Source organism: Miniopterus schreibersii, assembly GCF_964146895.1.
Source record: "Miniopterus schreibersii genome assembly, chromosome: 12".
In the NCBI taxonomy this organism is placed as follows: Eukaryota; Metazoa; Chordata; class Mammalia; order Chiroptera; family Miniopteridae; genus Miniopterus; species Miniopterus schreibersii.
In genome coordinates this window covers 67,559,327-67,575,651 of record NC_138112.1, presented here as the reverse complement: position 1 = coordinate 67,575,651, position 16,325 = coordinate 67,559,327, and the positions used below count along the sequence as shown (strand labels likewise).

The following is a 16,325-nucleotide window of genomic DNA, read 5'->3' as shown; positions in this document are numbered from 1 at the left end:
TTCCAAACCTGAAGCCCAGCGGTGTTCCCACAGCCCGGCCCTGCAGGCTTCTGCTGCAGAGGGATGTTGACGTGGGAAATGGCCCGCCTGGCTCCCAGCCCCTGGGATATGTTCTGGCCTAATGCCCACCTTGTCCCCCACCACCAGGGAAGGTATGACACTGCTGGGGACCGGCCCTGGACAACACTGCTGAGCTTAAAATGGGGCACAGTCACCAGTCAAGGCAAGGGAGCAGGGCTGGGCAAACCTGCCGTCAGGAGCATTTTGGAGAAAATGCAGAAATTTGACTGTTACATAAGTTGAAAGTTCGATGTGCAAAAGCGATTAACTGGAAAAAAAAGCATGCACAGTATGATCTCATTTTGGAAAAGAATACTTAGGAATGAGGTGCTAATAGTGACGTCCACTGGGTGCTAGGAAATCGCCCCCTTATCTCTTATTTTTATGGACCTATTTTCTCACTTATTTTAAAATTTTTGTTATCGTTTAGTTTTTCCAACTTCTCCAATGCTGCTGTATCCCTTCTGTCATATGAAAAGGTTGTTTTTAGCTTTAAAATGTTCAGTAAAACATTGCTACACTGCACGATTTAACAGTCCAGGGGGCTGCTGGGGCCTCGGACCTACGGGATGGGAGAACCAGCCTCCTTTCCCCTGGGCCCCCCCACTGCTCAGAACCCAAACTGCACAGGACTCAGAAGTGCTGACACTGCCTAGTGAGAGTTAGCTCTGAGATGGCCAGTGATTTAAAAAAAAAGGATTCTCAGCCTGGTTTCCTCTACCAACCGAGCCCATGCCTGGCCCTGTCTGAAAATCCAACTGCATGTTAATAGAGGGTTGGAAATAAAGGGCAGGATTTGAAGGGTAAAGTTGCCCCAAAAAGCTGGTCTTTCCTGCTTCTCACCTGGGGTGCTCCTGGGACTGCCCTAAGGTCTGGGGGTGGGGGGGAGGCTGGTCTCCATGAACCATGTGACAAGGACTGTCACTTCGGGTCCAGAGGATTTGGGACTGGGGAGGCTGAGGTAAACCTCAGTTTAACCTGAGTGGCATGACCGTCCTGGAGGGAGCTCCAGCTTCTCTGGGCCGTTTTTCATCTTTTAGGGCAGAATCATCCCTGCGCCTCTGCTCTGGCTCCACTCTTCTGGATGCCTGGATGCGGGACAGGGTAAGGTGGAAAGGCTGCATGCCCGTTTGGGTATGAATGGTATTTATACTCTGGATAGAAGCACGGATGGGCACCGGCCCCCACTCCCGGCCCCCACCCGACCTGTGTTCCAGGCCCAGGCCTCCTCCCACCCAAGCCCATGCCTGCACCTGGGTTTGCCTCCGTCCTTCAGCCCAGCACCCATTCCTTTCTGGGTCCCGCCTACACCTGTGCATAGTGGCAGGGACACCTGTATTCTTCTTAGCTGGACAGGCTCTGTCGGGGCACGTCCTTGCTCCCTCAAAGTCACTTCGAGGTGTGAATGCAGGGATGGTGTGGGGCTGACCAGGACCATGAAGATGTGGCTGGAAGGACCGTGTCCCCTGCCAGCTTCCCACACGCCACCCACTTCTGAGGAGAGGGACACTGGTCACCGATGAGGACGGGAGCACGTCCCACTCTATTCCCGCCCTCAGGTTATACACTCGCATGCTAGAAGGGAGCACGCGGAGAACGAACATCATTTGAAAAAACATTTATTGGGCAACAGCTACCAGGTGAGAGCCCTTCCTCCCCGGCTGACAGGTGTGCTGACGCTGGGCAGGCTCCGCTCCCGGCTCCGGCCCATCTCTTCCTCATCCCAGAATTTCAGTAATTTAGGCCAAATTACAATTTATCTGTCTTCCTGGCTGGAAGGAGCAACGGAGGGCAGAGGCTGGGCGGCCCGAGCGTGCTCACCTCGTCCCCGCGGCAGGCAGCAGGCCCCGCAGAGCGGGCTTCGACGGCTTAGTGCTGGACGCGGCGGATGTACCGGGTTCTGCGGGGCATTTGCTAGAGCTTGTGTTTTGGACGGTTCTGCTCTAAAATAAAGGGTCGTATCTGGATGGGCTGAGGGTCGGGAACAGGAAGCCTCTTTTGGTTTTATGTTCTCTGAGTAGATTGTTCTGATCCAGAGCCACCACCAATCACCTCCCCTCTGGCCGCGGAAACCTTTGGACATTTTGTAGTTTGCTGCCCTCTGCTGGTTCGGGGTGATGAAAAGATTGCAGTTCCCTTTCTGATACTATCTTGTACATACATGTATTTGTTTGACAGTTACACAGAGCAAGGCGCGCGACAAAGCGTGGGGCAAAAGAGAGACCCGTATGTGGTCTCCGCTTATGCACTTCCCAGGCCGGTGGAGGTGACTTATCACAGAACTTAGGTCCAGGGAGCCGACCCACACCGTGGCTTGCAGGAAGGGGCTGCCTCTTACTTAATGGGGCTGCTTGGCCAAAGAGGTCAGGGGGCCCCCGAGCTGAGCCTCTAGCGGTCTGATAACCAGAGTCACTTCCCTTGTGAAGGCAGAACTGATAAGCGCAAGTCAGATCTTTCAACTTTCCTCCGTCTTCCTTTCCCACTGAGTGCTTGTTACTGTCTCCAAAGAGCGTCTCCTTTCCCGACCGCTGAAGTGATTCGCTCGGCCTCCTGCGACGGGCTGGACAGTGCCCCCGCAAAGCCCCTCTCTTGAAGCCCTCACCCGGACTGTATTTGGAGACAGGGCCTCTTAAAGGGATTATTAAGTTAAAGTGAGACTGTTAGGGTGGGCCCTGCCTGAATCTGGCTGATGTCTGTATAAGAAGGGACACCTGGCCACAGGATATACAAAGGAAAGGACGCGGTGAGAAGGCGGCCGTCTGTAAGCCAAGCAGGGAGGCCTCAGGAGAAACCAAACCTGCCGACGCCTTGATCTCCCAGCCTCCAGAACTGTGACAAAATAACTGTGTTTAAGCCATGGTCTGTGAGATTTTGTTGTTGGCAGCCCCAACAAGCTAATACACCTGCTAACAAAATCCTTATTTCTAAGGGTAGGTGTTGCATGTTGAGGTTTTCAAGGACATCAACACACAGATTCCCTCCTGGGCCTGGCCAGTTTTACATTTGTCCATAGGATCCTTAAGACAAACACTGAGCAATTCTTTTTTTTTTTTTTTTTTTAAATGTTTTTATTGATTTTAGAGGGGGAGAGAGAGAATCACCGATGTGAGAGAAATAATCAATCGGTTGCCTCCCGCTGAACTCCCAACCTGGGCATGTGCCCTAACCGGGAATTGAACCTGTGACCTTCCGATGCATGAGTCGACACCCAACTGACTGAGCCACACTCGCCAGGGCCCCTGAGCAATTGTTTAATTTCATTTACTCTTCATAATGATCTGCTTTATAGATGAAGCTAACTTGCAGAATTAAACTCAGTTCTGCCTCCAAGTGCCATCTCTTTCTCTTTAGTTGTGAGCAGCTGGCATGGGCCCAGGGAGGGTCAGGGGGCAAGAGCTAGAACCCTGTGCCTGTCTGGCATGAGCAAGGACAGACTGCCAGCAGGCTGAGCCATAAACCCTGCTGGTACGTGCAAGTGCTCGTTTGGTTCCTTCCTGAACCCACTCAGAAAAAGTTCAATTTTTCTGAAAAACCCTTGCAAGTGCTCCACGAGGCAGGGCAGACTGTCACGCCCACAGGCCACCCTCACCTTGAAGCCTGTAGCTGGGACACCTGCCTGCACTGACAGACCAGGGAGCTCCTGCACAGCTGGTCTTTGTCAACGGGACTCCTAACCACACTGTTAATCTTTCAAAATACATTTTATTAGTGGCACATGGAATTTCAAGTTAAGCAATTTCTTTCCAGAGAGAAGGGAAGCCCTGGCAGACTGAAATACTGAGCAGATATGAAATACCATTCCAGTGTGGAGAGAGGCTAATCGGGATGCTCTCTGCTAAGGAAATGACTTTCTTCACCATGCGGGCCACACTGTCCTCACACCCAGCTCAGTGGGGGCCCCAGCACTGGAAGCACGAGAATGCGCTCGGCCACAGCCGCGGCGATGGGAGGCGGAGAGGTCGCGAGCCCCAATACTCACGGTGAGGACCCAGGGGGTCTGCCGCTGCCATGAGGGCTCTGAGCGGCCCCGCTGGCTGCGTGGGGAAACACGGGGTGAGCGGGCTCGTGTGTGAGCCCAAGAAACCTCTCAGACTTGGAGGAGCTCCAGCCACGGTCTCCACGATCACCCTTCATCCCCAGAGTAGGGAGCTACGGGTTACCAGAGGGTCCTTTTAAAGCATCTGGAAACATCTATATTAGTAAGTCAGGGAAGATCTGAACTTTCTTAGAAAAACCAGCCTATCCTCTCCTAGTGCCTTTTACCCAATGTCCTTCTGAGTCCAGTGGAGGCTGTGACATTTTGGGCTCAACTGGACTTCGCCCATTAGCTCTGCTGCTCCTGCCTGCTTTCAGGTACCTCCATGGACTCTCTCCTTCCCACCTCGCCCCTCAGGGTCCTGTCAGAAAGTGCAACCAAGACAGCCTGGGGGGAGGGGGGCACACAGCTCTGCCGCTGCGGGGCTGGCGGGTGTCCCAGTTCCAAAGGCACGCCGATGCCAAGGCAGTTTCCGTTGGGTTAAGATCATGCCCCTCCTTCTTTCTAACCGAAGACAGTGGGACTGCTCCAGAGACAGGCTCAGGTGTCTGCCATCTCCGCTTGTCTTGTTTTGACCTTACTGTGGGCATCTCTCATCACCTCGAAATCCGCCCCTCACCAAGCACTTACTGATCAAGGCAACAAAACCAGTGACAGACCGCAGAGTTTTTCCATCTCTAGCTCTAATTGGTTAAGCTTAAATCTCCACACCAGGAAACTGTCCTTCACCTGCAGGCTGGCGCCTGGGATACAGTCTGCGGGGGCTTAGGGCAGGTCAGTGATGCTGGTCTTGTGAAGGTCGATGCCCGAGTGCAGCTTGCCGTCCTGAGCGGCCGCCCAGGGCATGGACTCCGAGGTCCACTTGACTGCCCAGTCTCCTGCTTTGTTGACCAGGATGACACCACCTAGACCTTTGACCTTTGACTTCATGTAACCCAGCGATATATCAGCAGCCTCTTCTAATGTCTTTCCTGAAACCAAGGAAAGGTTGAGAAACAGCTCATTACTTTCAAAGGAATCTGGTGGGGAAATCATTCGTGGTATGAAAAAGCAAAGCGGCTTGATAGGGTTTCTTGGTAAAAGATTTCTATCCGTGTACTTCCAAGAAGGGCTGTCCCCATACAGGCCCTCCTCACGCTGACGGCACCCTGGCACCGCCCAGGCAGAGCCACCTTTTCTCCCCACCCCGGCTCAGAGTGGCTGCTGCCCCTGACATGCGACAGGCAGCATTCTAAACGCTCTCCGAGTCCAGATCCTAAGGGGTAGAGTCAACATAGTGTTACCCTGAAAGCAACACCTGCAGCGAGGAGAGAGGGTTGCGATCCATCTCCACCTACTTACAAATAGCTTCCATTTACTCGTCTCCGGACCGCATGAACTTGCTCCACGTACCTTGCTGTACGTGGAAGAGAGTGAGTCTGGCTAGATTCACCTTCAGGATGCTCTCCCCGTGCCCCGTTGCTGAAATGGCTCCAATGTCATTGTCAGCGTAGCCTCCGGATCCTGCTCAGAGAAAATGGGTTTTACCTGAGCAAGAGCGAAGGTCAGATACACAGTATGAGTCTAATGCTACATAAATGTTAAATCCCAAAGTGTAGACAGAGGTCAGAGGAGTAGCCGTGACCTTGGGATGCAGAGGTGGACTAGTAAGCACCATGGGACCGCCCTGAAACCAGAAGATGAAGGGAACCCCGGGTGGGAGTGGGGGGGAGGCCTGACCTTTCCTGGAGCAGCTACACCAGGACAGCTCCTCCTTTGCCCCAAATCCCCCCAGTCTGCATGGGCTGGAACATGCATGACCCCCCCGCCCCCTGGGAATGAGACAGAATCTGCTTCAATCCTCATGCAAAGGGCATTTTAATTTGTAACGTTTCTGTAGCAGCAGTGTATCTAGCCAGGCTCACTTCCATGCCACTCAACTCTAATAACTGCAAACTTAACTTCTCAGCTTTCTTAGCTCATTAATTTGCACCCTTGCCCTTGTGCCCCTTTGGGACTAAGTCTGTACGTCCTGAAACTGGAGCTAGAGAGAAGAAAGAGGCACTGTGGGCAGCTTGGGGGCCATCTCCCTCCCCAAGTCACCCCAACAGTGATGCCCTCAAGGGAAAACAGTGCCTGCTGGATTAGAGAGCAGCACTGCAGCCAAGCCCTCCAACCCACTGCCACTCCCAGAAATTCTGTAATGAAGCCAGAGGGGCAGTAAAATCAGGGAATGACAGGAAGGAGAGGAGGCAGGAGTCACCCATCAGCACTACCTATGCAGGGTGTGTCCCCGACTCGGCCGACCATTTTATTCATGGTGCCCCCCGTCGAGGTGGCACAAGCCACGTCTCCTTTGGAGTCCACGGCAACAGCGCCCACGGTTCCCAAGTTTCTGTGAAATGTTAACAGAAAAAAAGGGACAGGATGAAGGTGAGTAACTGTGTAGCTCCAAGTGCAAATTTCCACATTATATGCAAACTGCAAATGGGACACACTTTGACACCAGCATTCCTGGCTCAGGAAACGGCAGAGAAGGCCTGTCTGCTTTTTATTGGGCGAGTCGGTGACGGTCCCTTAGGCCTAAACAGTGAGGGTGCTTCCAGTCCCAGCACTGCCATTCTCTGGCTGTGCTCCTACGTGAAGTTTTATTGTCTCATTTCCCCCATCTATGAAGTGGGGATAAAAATAACAGTGCAGCTCAAACTTGAGCACAGATAAGAATTCCCTGGGTCCCTGGCCTTCCCCCAGCGACCCGGAGGTTTCAGATCCGGGGTGGGACCTGAGGCCCTGCACTTCCGTCAGCCTCCCAGGTGACGCCGATGGTGCCAGGCCAGACCCCACTTTGCCTGTTTTGAAGGGCTTGCTGTAAAGATGAAATAAGGTAATTTTCTCTACCATTTTGTTATAAATCTTCAAGTAGAAAAGTTGAAGACATTGCACATAAAACCCCAAGTGTACAAACCGTTCACAGCAATGTCGTTGTAATAACAGCAAACCTAAAACGAGACAAATGTCCACCAAAGGTAAAAAACACACACGAGTCCATTGAGATAAACTTCAGAAACCGGCAATGCTAATCCACGGTGTTGGAAATCAGGTAAGTGGTAGTTTTCTACCTCAATTTTTTTGCACAGGGTGTGACCACTGTCAGATCATTGTTCTTTTCTTTTTATCACTGAAAAGTCTATACTGCAATTGGAAGTAAATGTCTGATTTTCTCAGTAAGTAAAAAAAAGGGGGCGGGGGCCTGAGGGGGAGCTTCTGTGATAATTTTTCTTGCTCCAAGTGCTGATTCCATGGGGGGGCCCACTCCATGTAATCGACACTCATCCAGGCACACGTGACCTATGCGTTTCTGCACGTGCGCTAGCTACACTTTTTATTTTATTTTATAATGGTGGTTGCCTCTTTTTTTTTTTTTTAAAGATATATCTTTATTGATTTCAGAGAGGAAGGGAGAGGGAGAGAGAGGAACACCGTGGGAAACAGTTGGTGTCCTCAAAATGTTAGCAATGGAGCTGCCATTTGACCCAGCGATCCCACTTGTAGGAATACATCCTAAGAAACCCGAAACACCTATCAGAAAGAATACACGCACCCCTATGTTCACAGCAGCATGATTTACAATAGCTGAGATCTGGAACAGCCCAAGTGCCATCAGTAGATGAGGGGATAAAACAGCTGTGGGACATTCACACCATGGAAGACGACGCAGCTGTAAAGAAGAGGGATCTCTTGCCCTTTGCCACAGCACGGAGGGACCCGGAGAGCATTGTGCTGAGCGGAATAAGCCAGGCAGAGAAAGACAAGTATCACATCTCACTCATGTGGAATCTAATGAACAAAATAAACTGACCAACAAATAGGTCCAGAGACATGGAGGCATGGAACAGACTGACGGGGTCAGAGGGGAGGGGGGTGGAGGGGACGGGAAGAGATTAACCAAAGAACACAGAGGCATAGCCCACGGACACAATAGTGCGGCGAAGGCCTGGGGTGGGGCGGGGGCTGGGTGGAGGGGGCAGAGGGAGGGAAAACGGGGGACATCTGTAATACTGTCAACAATGAACCAAGTACACAAGAACTCACTCTCAAATATCAACTCCAGATAGCTAACCACCTAAATATAAAACGTAAAACTAATTTCTTCACGAAAATCTAGTGGCTTTATGTCTCGGGGTTGGGAGATCCTTCTAAGTTTCTCGTCTTACAAACCACCCAAGAAAAGGCACACATTTGATGACAAAAAATAAAAACTTATATATGGCAAAATACCATAGCAAAGTAGAAGATTAAAAACCACAGATTGAAGCCCTGACCGGGTGGCCCCGCTGGTGGGAGCATCACCCCCTACACCAAAAGGTTGTGGGTTCGATCCCCGGTTGGGGCGTGTGTATGAGGCAACGGATTGATGTTGCTCTCTCACGTCGATGTTTCTCCCCCCCTCTCTTGCACAAGGATTAAAAAAAAGGAGGAATGACCCACAAACACATGCAAAATGCTTAAACTTGTTAAGTCGGAGCAGAAATGAAAGAAACAACATTCTTCCCGGGTGAGGTAAGAAGTACTCGCAGCTACTGCGGGTGGCCGCCCGCCCCTAACGTGCAAGGGGTCAAGGCAAGAGGACAAAGACAAACGGAGGCCCGCACTCCGTATGTTTAATATGTAGTAGTTACAAATATGTGATAAATGTATCTCAAAATATACTGTACAGCTATGGTTTTCATGTGGCCGGGAGCTGACAAACTACCAGTGATGACTTAATTTTCACTGCTCACATCTGGATCCTCCGCTGATCAGCTGGGGACGCCTGGGTGAGTGAAAAAAGACACACACACAATACATAAGTTGTGTATCTATTCCGTAAAGTTAATTTTCCCTGCCCCATATCAGAGAGCACTATGTTCTCATAATCCACATTTCCACACAGGTCGCATGCCACAGAGGAAGTGCTGAAGCGGGCAACCTTTCCTGGGTCCACGCAGCTCTTGGCAAGTTTTTAATTCAGTGGAGTTTGGAGAAGCTTCACTCTGCTGAGGAGCAGCAACTGGCACTTCCAATATAATTCTTAGGTTTTAGCATTTCCACACTCAAATGCTATGTGGGACTACATATGCTAAACTGTTATCACAGAAGATATTATTTTCACTTGATTGCATACATCACAATCACTATTGTCGTCACTTTTACCATCTCTCAAGCAGTATTTAGATCCGTGCAGAATATCTTAATTTCTTTCCAATTTCAATGCTAGTTGACTACAAAGAAAACGGAAAATGGCAGTATGCTGTTCAAACCTCCCTTCAAATGATACTATCCTCGGATATATAATGAACAGAAAAGTAGCTTCTATAGAAACTGGTTTCAGGATTTTGTACACAAACCTTCTCCAAGTCAGGTCAATATTTTTGTTTCCTTGTTTCAATTTCCTTATATTTTATTGGAATATCATTCTTCATGCATATTTCACACGCAGTTTTGGTTTGTTTCTCTAAGCTTAAAATAATATTTTTAATCCTTAAAAAAATGAAATAACCAAAGTTGGGTGTTTCCAAAGCGAGCTGTCAATAGAAATGAACAGCTCCAAACTAAGTAACTGTAGGTAGCATACATTCAAAATTCATTTCACTTTCTGTCAAGGCCCATGATGCGTTCTTTGAGAATCTTCTGTGGTTCTGATCAACTCTTCTTGATCGAAATTGAATTAAATCACTTCAATAGCGTTTAGTTGGTGTTCCCACCATGCGTCTGAGATGCGTTATAAAGTCAGATATGCGTTTAACCAAGCTGCTCCATCTCTGGGCAGATCTGGAAAATCTTGTACTAGATCCTTGTTGTCCCCACACCGTCATCACTGTTGGCCTGTCTCCTAGAAAAAATCAGACTCTGAGCTGTACCTGTCACACAGAATACTTCTGGATCCTTGGCCCGACTCCCAACTCCAAATGTATACCTTTTATTTACTAACCACGTAAGCTCCATTATCATAGGCTTGCCTTCGATCACTTTTAAAAATAATTTTAGTCCAAGATAAAAAGCTTTCCCCAATTTTTCTCTTCATTCAAAATGCGTACTTTAAAAAGCAGGTGTAAAGTCATTGAAACGCTCATTGATTTAAACTTGTTTTTCCCCTCCGGGTAATGATGCATATAATGTTAGTGGTTCAACATGTCTTCTCACTGTGGAACGTTCTAGTTGAACTGAGTATTTAAAAAATTTTACCTATGATTTCATCTCTCACTTATTGCCCATTCAATCTGTTCGTATTATCTATTCTAGATAGTGATTATTAGTTTCATTATTATTTTTCCTAGTTACATGTTTGGCATTTTATCAAATTTTGAAATGTTACTAAACCTAGAAAATTTCTATTGTTTTTCTGTAAACGCTGTGTTGGTGGGACCACGAAAAGCGTCACTAGGCTCAGCTAAATACTGGACACGGTATTGTTCTTTCAGGGACATTACACTGATGTTTCATATCACTGTTTCTCCAGTATCATCAGCGGCCTGTTGTTTTTTCAGCGCCCCCACAATTTTAGTACCTGCTGTGTCCCTTCCTGTGCGTGATTCTTTGCGACCAGCAGTGAAACCTGCCTTTAGTGAAGACCCTGAGCTGCAGGGGTTTCCTCTGAACCGTCAAGTTGTGGATTTGGGGAGACAGGTTTGCTACTGATTTTCGTTGTTGTGATAAGTCAGTGACTCTTCACTGAGCAAAGAATCTGTACCGCCCTGTTTGTAGATTTTCTGGGGGCCATCCTGGAGGAAGGCCGCTTACTTCTACTGTTTTGTTTCTAAAGATGCAAGCAGAGTGCTTCTGGAAGATTTGTCTGCTGCTTTTTTCTTCTTGGTTTTTCTTCCGCGAGCTCTGCTATGGTATTCTTTTTCTATTAAGATCTGGAGACGTACACCCATTCCCGTAATCTAGGGATTAAGAAGTGAAACGCAGTTACATTGACTGTATAAAATTAGACAATTTCATCAAAAATAAAGAGAAAAAAGTTGAAAAAATGGAATCTGCAGATATAACTTCAAAAAGTTAGTTTTTTCCTAAAATATATATAATTATCTATTAATATTAATATTAAAGTCAAACCATGAATTACATTTAAAAGCAAAATAGCTTAAAAGCTGAAAATTCTAACATTATGCTTTTGAAAATGTAACTAAATCTTTTAAATACTCTTATAAGACCAAAGCCACTCCTAATTCTATATTCAGTGTCTGTTTAGTGGCCGACATAAAGAGCTGGCTCTCCTCGCAGGTTCTGTCTGGACCTGCGCTGCCCGGTCCAGCGGGCACTGCTCCGTGGGTACCGAGCATGGGAGACGGGTGTCCGCAGCTTCAAACATGTAGCGAGGACAGGGAACACACGTGGCCCTCCGAGAAACTACTCCACCGTGCAGGCCTTTGGCAAGTCACTCACCGCCTTTTCCTCTTACCTAAGCGTCGCTGTGCAGCTCTTCCCCACGCTCCAAAGCAGTGTCCACGTCTGACGTCGGAGAGGCACGATCCACGCACCTTTAGATCAGGTGGCCCTGGCTTCGAGGACTGAGAGCGAGAGACGGACAGACGAGCCGCCCTGGGGGCCGAATGGTGTTAGTCATGAGTGGACGATGCGGATTGTGGGTCACGCCGTGCATGCTGAGTGCCGGGTGCCCTAGGGGCCTGTAACACACCAAGTGCTTTGTGTATTTGTGACGTGAGGGTCCTCCGAAGGGTAGGGCCCAGGGCAGAAGCCCGGCGTGCTTTTGCCTTGGAGCGATACTGGCTGGTGGAGATGATGTTGCAGACTTTTTGGAAAACCATGTGGCAACATCTATGAAAAGGTACAGGAGCCATTGATAAAGTAACCCGGTCCCTGGGACTCTAGCCTATAGATACAACAGCACCGGGCCAGGTTATCAATCGGCACCAACCCTGTGAAATGCATTCTTAACCTGGGAAGCTTCTCCCTGATACACCTGCCTGGCCTCTCCACCTCAGCCCTATGAAATTGGATTTTTAGGGAGAGGGCCCAGCCATGTCGAGAGCTCCCTCGGTGATACTGAAGTACACCCCTGGTGAAACGGTACAGATCTAAACAACACGCAAAGGTAACAGACTACATTCCATCATAAACTCCCAGGCCATATCCAAATTTTATTTTTCACATTTTGTTTTGAATAAGGGGGGTTTCATTTGCGATGCTGAACTCTGTAACGCAGAAAACTGTAATTTAGAACATATGGTTAATTCAAACTTCTCAGAGCTGTGCTGATTTCTCTGCACCGTGAAAGAGTGTGGCAGGAAGGTCACAGGCACAGCAGGTGACGACCTGTTGAGTCTACTTGAGATAACAAGCTGGTCACGGAGCATCGGCGAGTTAATACGGTAACATAGGATTATTCTGTCAAACCACGCTGCAGAAGGACCGCTGCTCGCCTAGCTTGAGAGACTACTCACAGCAGTAATAAATGAGGTTAAATTTAAGAATCAAAAGAGCAGTTTTCCCATTATCTAGTGTGCATTATTTTGTTCAAAAACGGAAACTACCGAGTGATAGCGGACCTGTTTAAGAAATGTAAGTAACCAAACCTTTGTGAAACTTTCACACTTGGATAACTCCCCAAATGTGAGCCCCGCGTGGTACCTACTTTTCTTGGTGTGGTTTCTTAGCATCTTTCTTGTGCTGCTCTTTCTCTAGGTGTTTTCTGTTTCTCTCTGTTACCAGCTGCTCCCCAGGAACGGCTGGGACCCCCATGGCGGCTGCAAATTCTGCGGCGCCTCGGTCAGTCAGTAAGCAGTGAGGTGTCTGGACCAGAAAGAAATGGAAACCTGGTTAGTTTTTGAAAAAGTTGAAATTTTTTTAACTGTTCCTACTGCGTGGAGGTAATTACTCCTCTCTCCTGGTACAAAGCCTCAAAAATGCAAATTTCAGTGGCTTACTTTTCCGAATGTTGAAAGGAGCTGGGCTCTGAATTTTGTATTTAAAAAAAAAAACAACACCCAAAATGATGGTGTATTGCTAGGAAGGTGATTTACAGATGATCTTTTATTATTTGACCCTCACTCAAGGATGTGTTTATTGATTTTAGAGAGAGAAGAAGGGAGAGGGAGAGAGAAACATCAGTGTGAGAGAGAACCATTGATTGGTGGCCTCCTGTTTTGTGCCCCCACTGGGGACTGAACCCGAAACCTAGGTATGTGTCCTGACTGGGAATCGAACCTACAACCTTTTGGTGTACGGGACGACATTCCAACCTACGGAGCCACCCAGCCGGGGCTACACAGGATCTTAAATTTAGAGAACTTAATCCATTTTAATTTAACACATGCGATTAAACAGTTGGTCATTCAGTTTGTCTGCATTATGTTCTATGTGTCGAGAGAAGGCTGAGCAGAAGATTACACGGGAACAAAGTAACCACTGGTCAAGTGACATTGGTTACCAGTCAAATTCCATTGTCTACAGAGTCAGAGCCCTGGCTTATTGGAGAAACTTAGGGTTACTTCTGTTCTTTGATACAATTTTAGAAGGGTGAGCTCAAGTATTTCCCTACAGCCAGACCCCGCGTAGTCACTAACATACAGCAGTGTGGCACCTTAGGAAGGGGGTGCTTTGGTCACCAAACCTTTTCCATAACAAGCCGTGCAAGCTTAACGGGGTTTGCGATACATCGGACCGCAGACACGGCGCCTGAAGACAGGTCTTTTCCATTCATGATACTGGCATCCATTTCAACTTCACCATTTACGTTCAAGACAGATCCGCAGCCTAAATCCAAAACGAAGGTGAAAGCAAGAATTAAGAATTTAGAAATGGCTTCTGAGTGTCCTCTAAGCTGCCTACTTCAATTCATTCTCCACCTTGTTGCCAGAGGAACATTTCTTAAAACAAAAACCTGACTTGGAACCCCATGGCCTTCCTGACCTGGCCTCCGACTCGCTTTTCCAGCTGCAGCGCCTCTCCTTGGCTGCAGGTTCCTGAGACATCAGGTTTCCCTGAACGTGTCATCTGCTCTCACTACCCTGCCCTTGGCAATGCTGTTCCCTTTGCCACCAGAAGACACTCATTTCCTCTTTATTTATTTTATTTTTTGTTAACCCTCACCCAAGGATATTTTTTCCCTTGATTTTTACATCCCCCCAAAAGATGTAATAATAATAATAAAAAGGCCTCTTGGGATGTGAATTATAGGAAGCAGGTTAAAGAAAGAAAAAAAAAAGTCTGGAAAGGTTTAAAAATTCTTCAAGCACAACTTGGTCGAACAGGAAATAAAAGAAAAATCCAGCCTCTTGAGCGCAGTAAGCGCCCCCGCAAGGCTGCACCCCGGGGCGCTCCGGGGCGGCTCTAGCTATTCTGGGGGAGCCGCGCAGCCCCCGCGCCGCCGCGCACGGTCACCTGCGTTGAACTCGGGGTCGTCCTCCAGCACGGCGACCGCGCCCTCCACCGCGTCCACGGCGCTGCCCCCCGCCGCGAGGATGCGGTAGCCCGCGGAGGCGGCGCGCACCACGCCCCGGCGCACCTGCTCCCGGCGCTCCTCGGGGACGCGCCCGGCGCCGCCGCCGTGCACCACGACCACGGGGTTCATGCCGACGACCTGCGGGCCGGGCGACGGAGCGTGTTTTCACGGGGCCCCCAAAGCCGCCCGGGGCACTCGGTCTCCCCGGGGGGTTCCGTTGGGGACAAGGTGCGGTGCCCGCGCCGGGAGGAAGCGGGATTTTCAGGTCGGGCAATTTCTGGAAACCACGGGGCGGAGGGGGGGCGGGGGGGAGCGGCGCCCGGCCGGGTCCGAGCCGTGCAGGGCAGGCCCAGAGCGCCCCCTGGCTGCCCGACCTGGGGCGCCCGCGGGCCTCCGTTTCCCCGGAGCGCCCCAAGCCCCTGACCCGCGCTGGGCCGCCGGCGGGAGCGGGGCGAGGGTGGCGCCTGGGCCCCACGTCGGGTCCCGGTTTCCCAGGCGTGGACCCGCGGGGAGAACAGCCCGTTCCCCGCAGCCGCTTCTCCCGGGCGCGCCACCCCGGGGCGCCCGCCCGCCGCCCACCGCAGGCTGCAGGAGGGGTGCCTCCCGGGCCCGGGGCAGCTGCCGGACTAACCGAGACCGCCCCGCAGGACTCGGAACCTACCCGGCGGACCCTCGGCCAGGCGGGTCTGGAAACCGCCGGGCTCGCAACCGCCCCGCCCGCCCGGGGCTCGGGGCGCGCCGCGCGGAATTACCGTAAAGCCCCGAGCCGCGGCCCCGCCCGCCCGCGTCTCCGCTGCGTCGCCCGCTTCCCGCCGCCCCCGACGGCCTGGCTCCCAGAGCAGGGGGCACGCTGGCTCGGCTCCCCGGCCAGCTCCCTAGCGGGATGCCGGCACCGTCTCCTCCGTGTGAGGCGGGGAGAGGAGTGAGGGTGCTGGCGGCGAGAGGCGAGATGTGCCGAGTGTCCGCCAGCGGCCGTTGGTGCCCATTCAACACCAACGGAATCCCCAGTTTGGGGCTGGGGGAAGAAGGTTTTATAACGTAAAGTGTGAACCTTGAGAAAGAAGACAGCTACTAAGAAGGGCTTCTGGTGGCTAACTGGGCTCAAATTTTAAAAAACAGAGCTTACCAGCCATTTCTGCAGAGGGGCCTCTCAAGCAAACTGCTCTTTGGGGAGAACCCTGCAGGGAAACACGACCAGCCCCTGCACTGAGCTGTCTGTCCCCACAGTGTTCCCGCCATCTGAGCAGCCCTTATAAAGGAGTTCGTGGAATCCTTTTTTAACCAATAGGACTGAGGCCTTCCCCATCCAGCTGGAGCTGTGCAGCTCTACCAACCAGAGTGGCTCTCTTGTGACTAATCAGGACCTTTGCCTTTGAACCCAACCAACTGCAAGGATTTGGAGTCATCATCTGCATGAGAAAGGACCAATCAGGGATCAGGGGCAGGGACTCTTGTCTGTATAAACAAACTCTCTGGCTCTGAGAGCTCAGTTTCCCTTTGCACTGAAGATTAGGTGAAGCTAGAATACCCACAGCTAAGCTTCCCCTCGCCTCAGAACCCGACCTAGTGTGTAAACCTAGCCTATGAGCCCAGCCTAGCTTTGAGCCTAGACTTGGAGCATAGCCTTGAGAGATGGGATTGACATTCACAGCCTCCAACTCCCAGGTCAGATGCTATCTGGGGATCAGAACTTACAAGGCCCAGAGTCCAATCACCAATAACCATAGGGGTCCTTGGGTGCCACTGTTTTACAGAAGGAAGCCTGCGCCTCAGGGAAGAGACTGGCCCCGTACGCTCCTGCCA

General features: G+C 50.4%; 1 protein-coding gene across 1 annotated transcript; it reads right to left on the bottom strand.

The window, feature by feature from the left end:
- Positions 1 to 4,861: 4,861 nt before the first annotated feature.
- ASRGL1 (asparaginase and isoaspartyl peptidase 1) lies at positions 4,862 to 14,657 on the bottom strand (the record flags this gene model as incomplete). The annotated part of the gene is made up of 6 exons (XM_081154428.1): positions 14,462 to 14,657; positions 13,692 to 13,834; positions 12,714 to 12,871; positions 6,352 to 6,470; positions 5,489 to 5,599; positions 4,862 to 5,067 (listed from the first exon to the last, which is right to left on the bottom strand). Exons 1-6 carry the CDS (start codon positions 14,649 to 14,651, stop codon positions 4,862 to 4,864), a joined length of 927 nt encoding a protein of 308 aa, XP_081010554.1. The 5' UTR covers positions 14,652 to 14,657.
- Between the last annotated feature and the right edge of the window lie 1,668 nt (positions 14,658 to 16,325).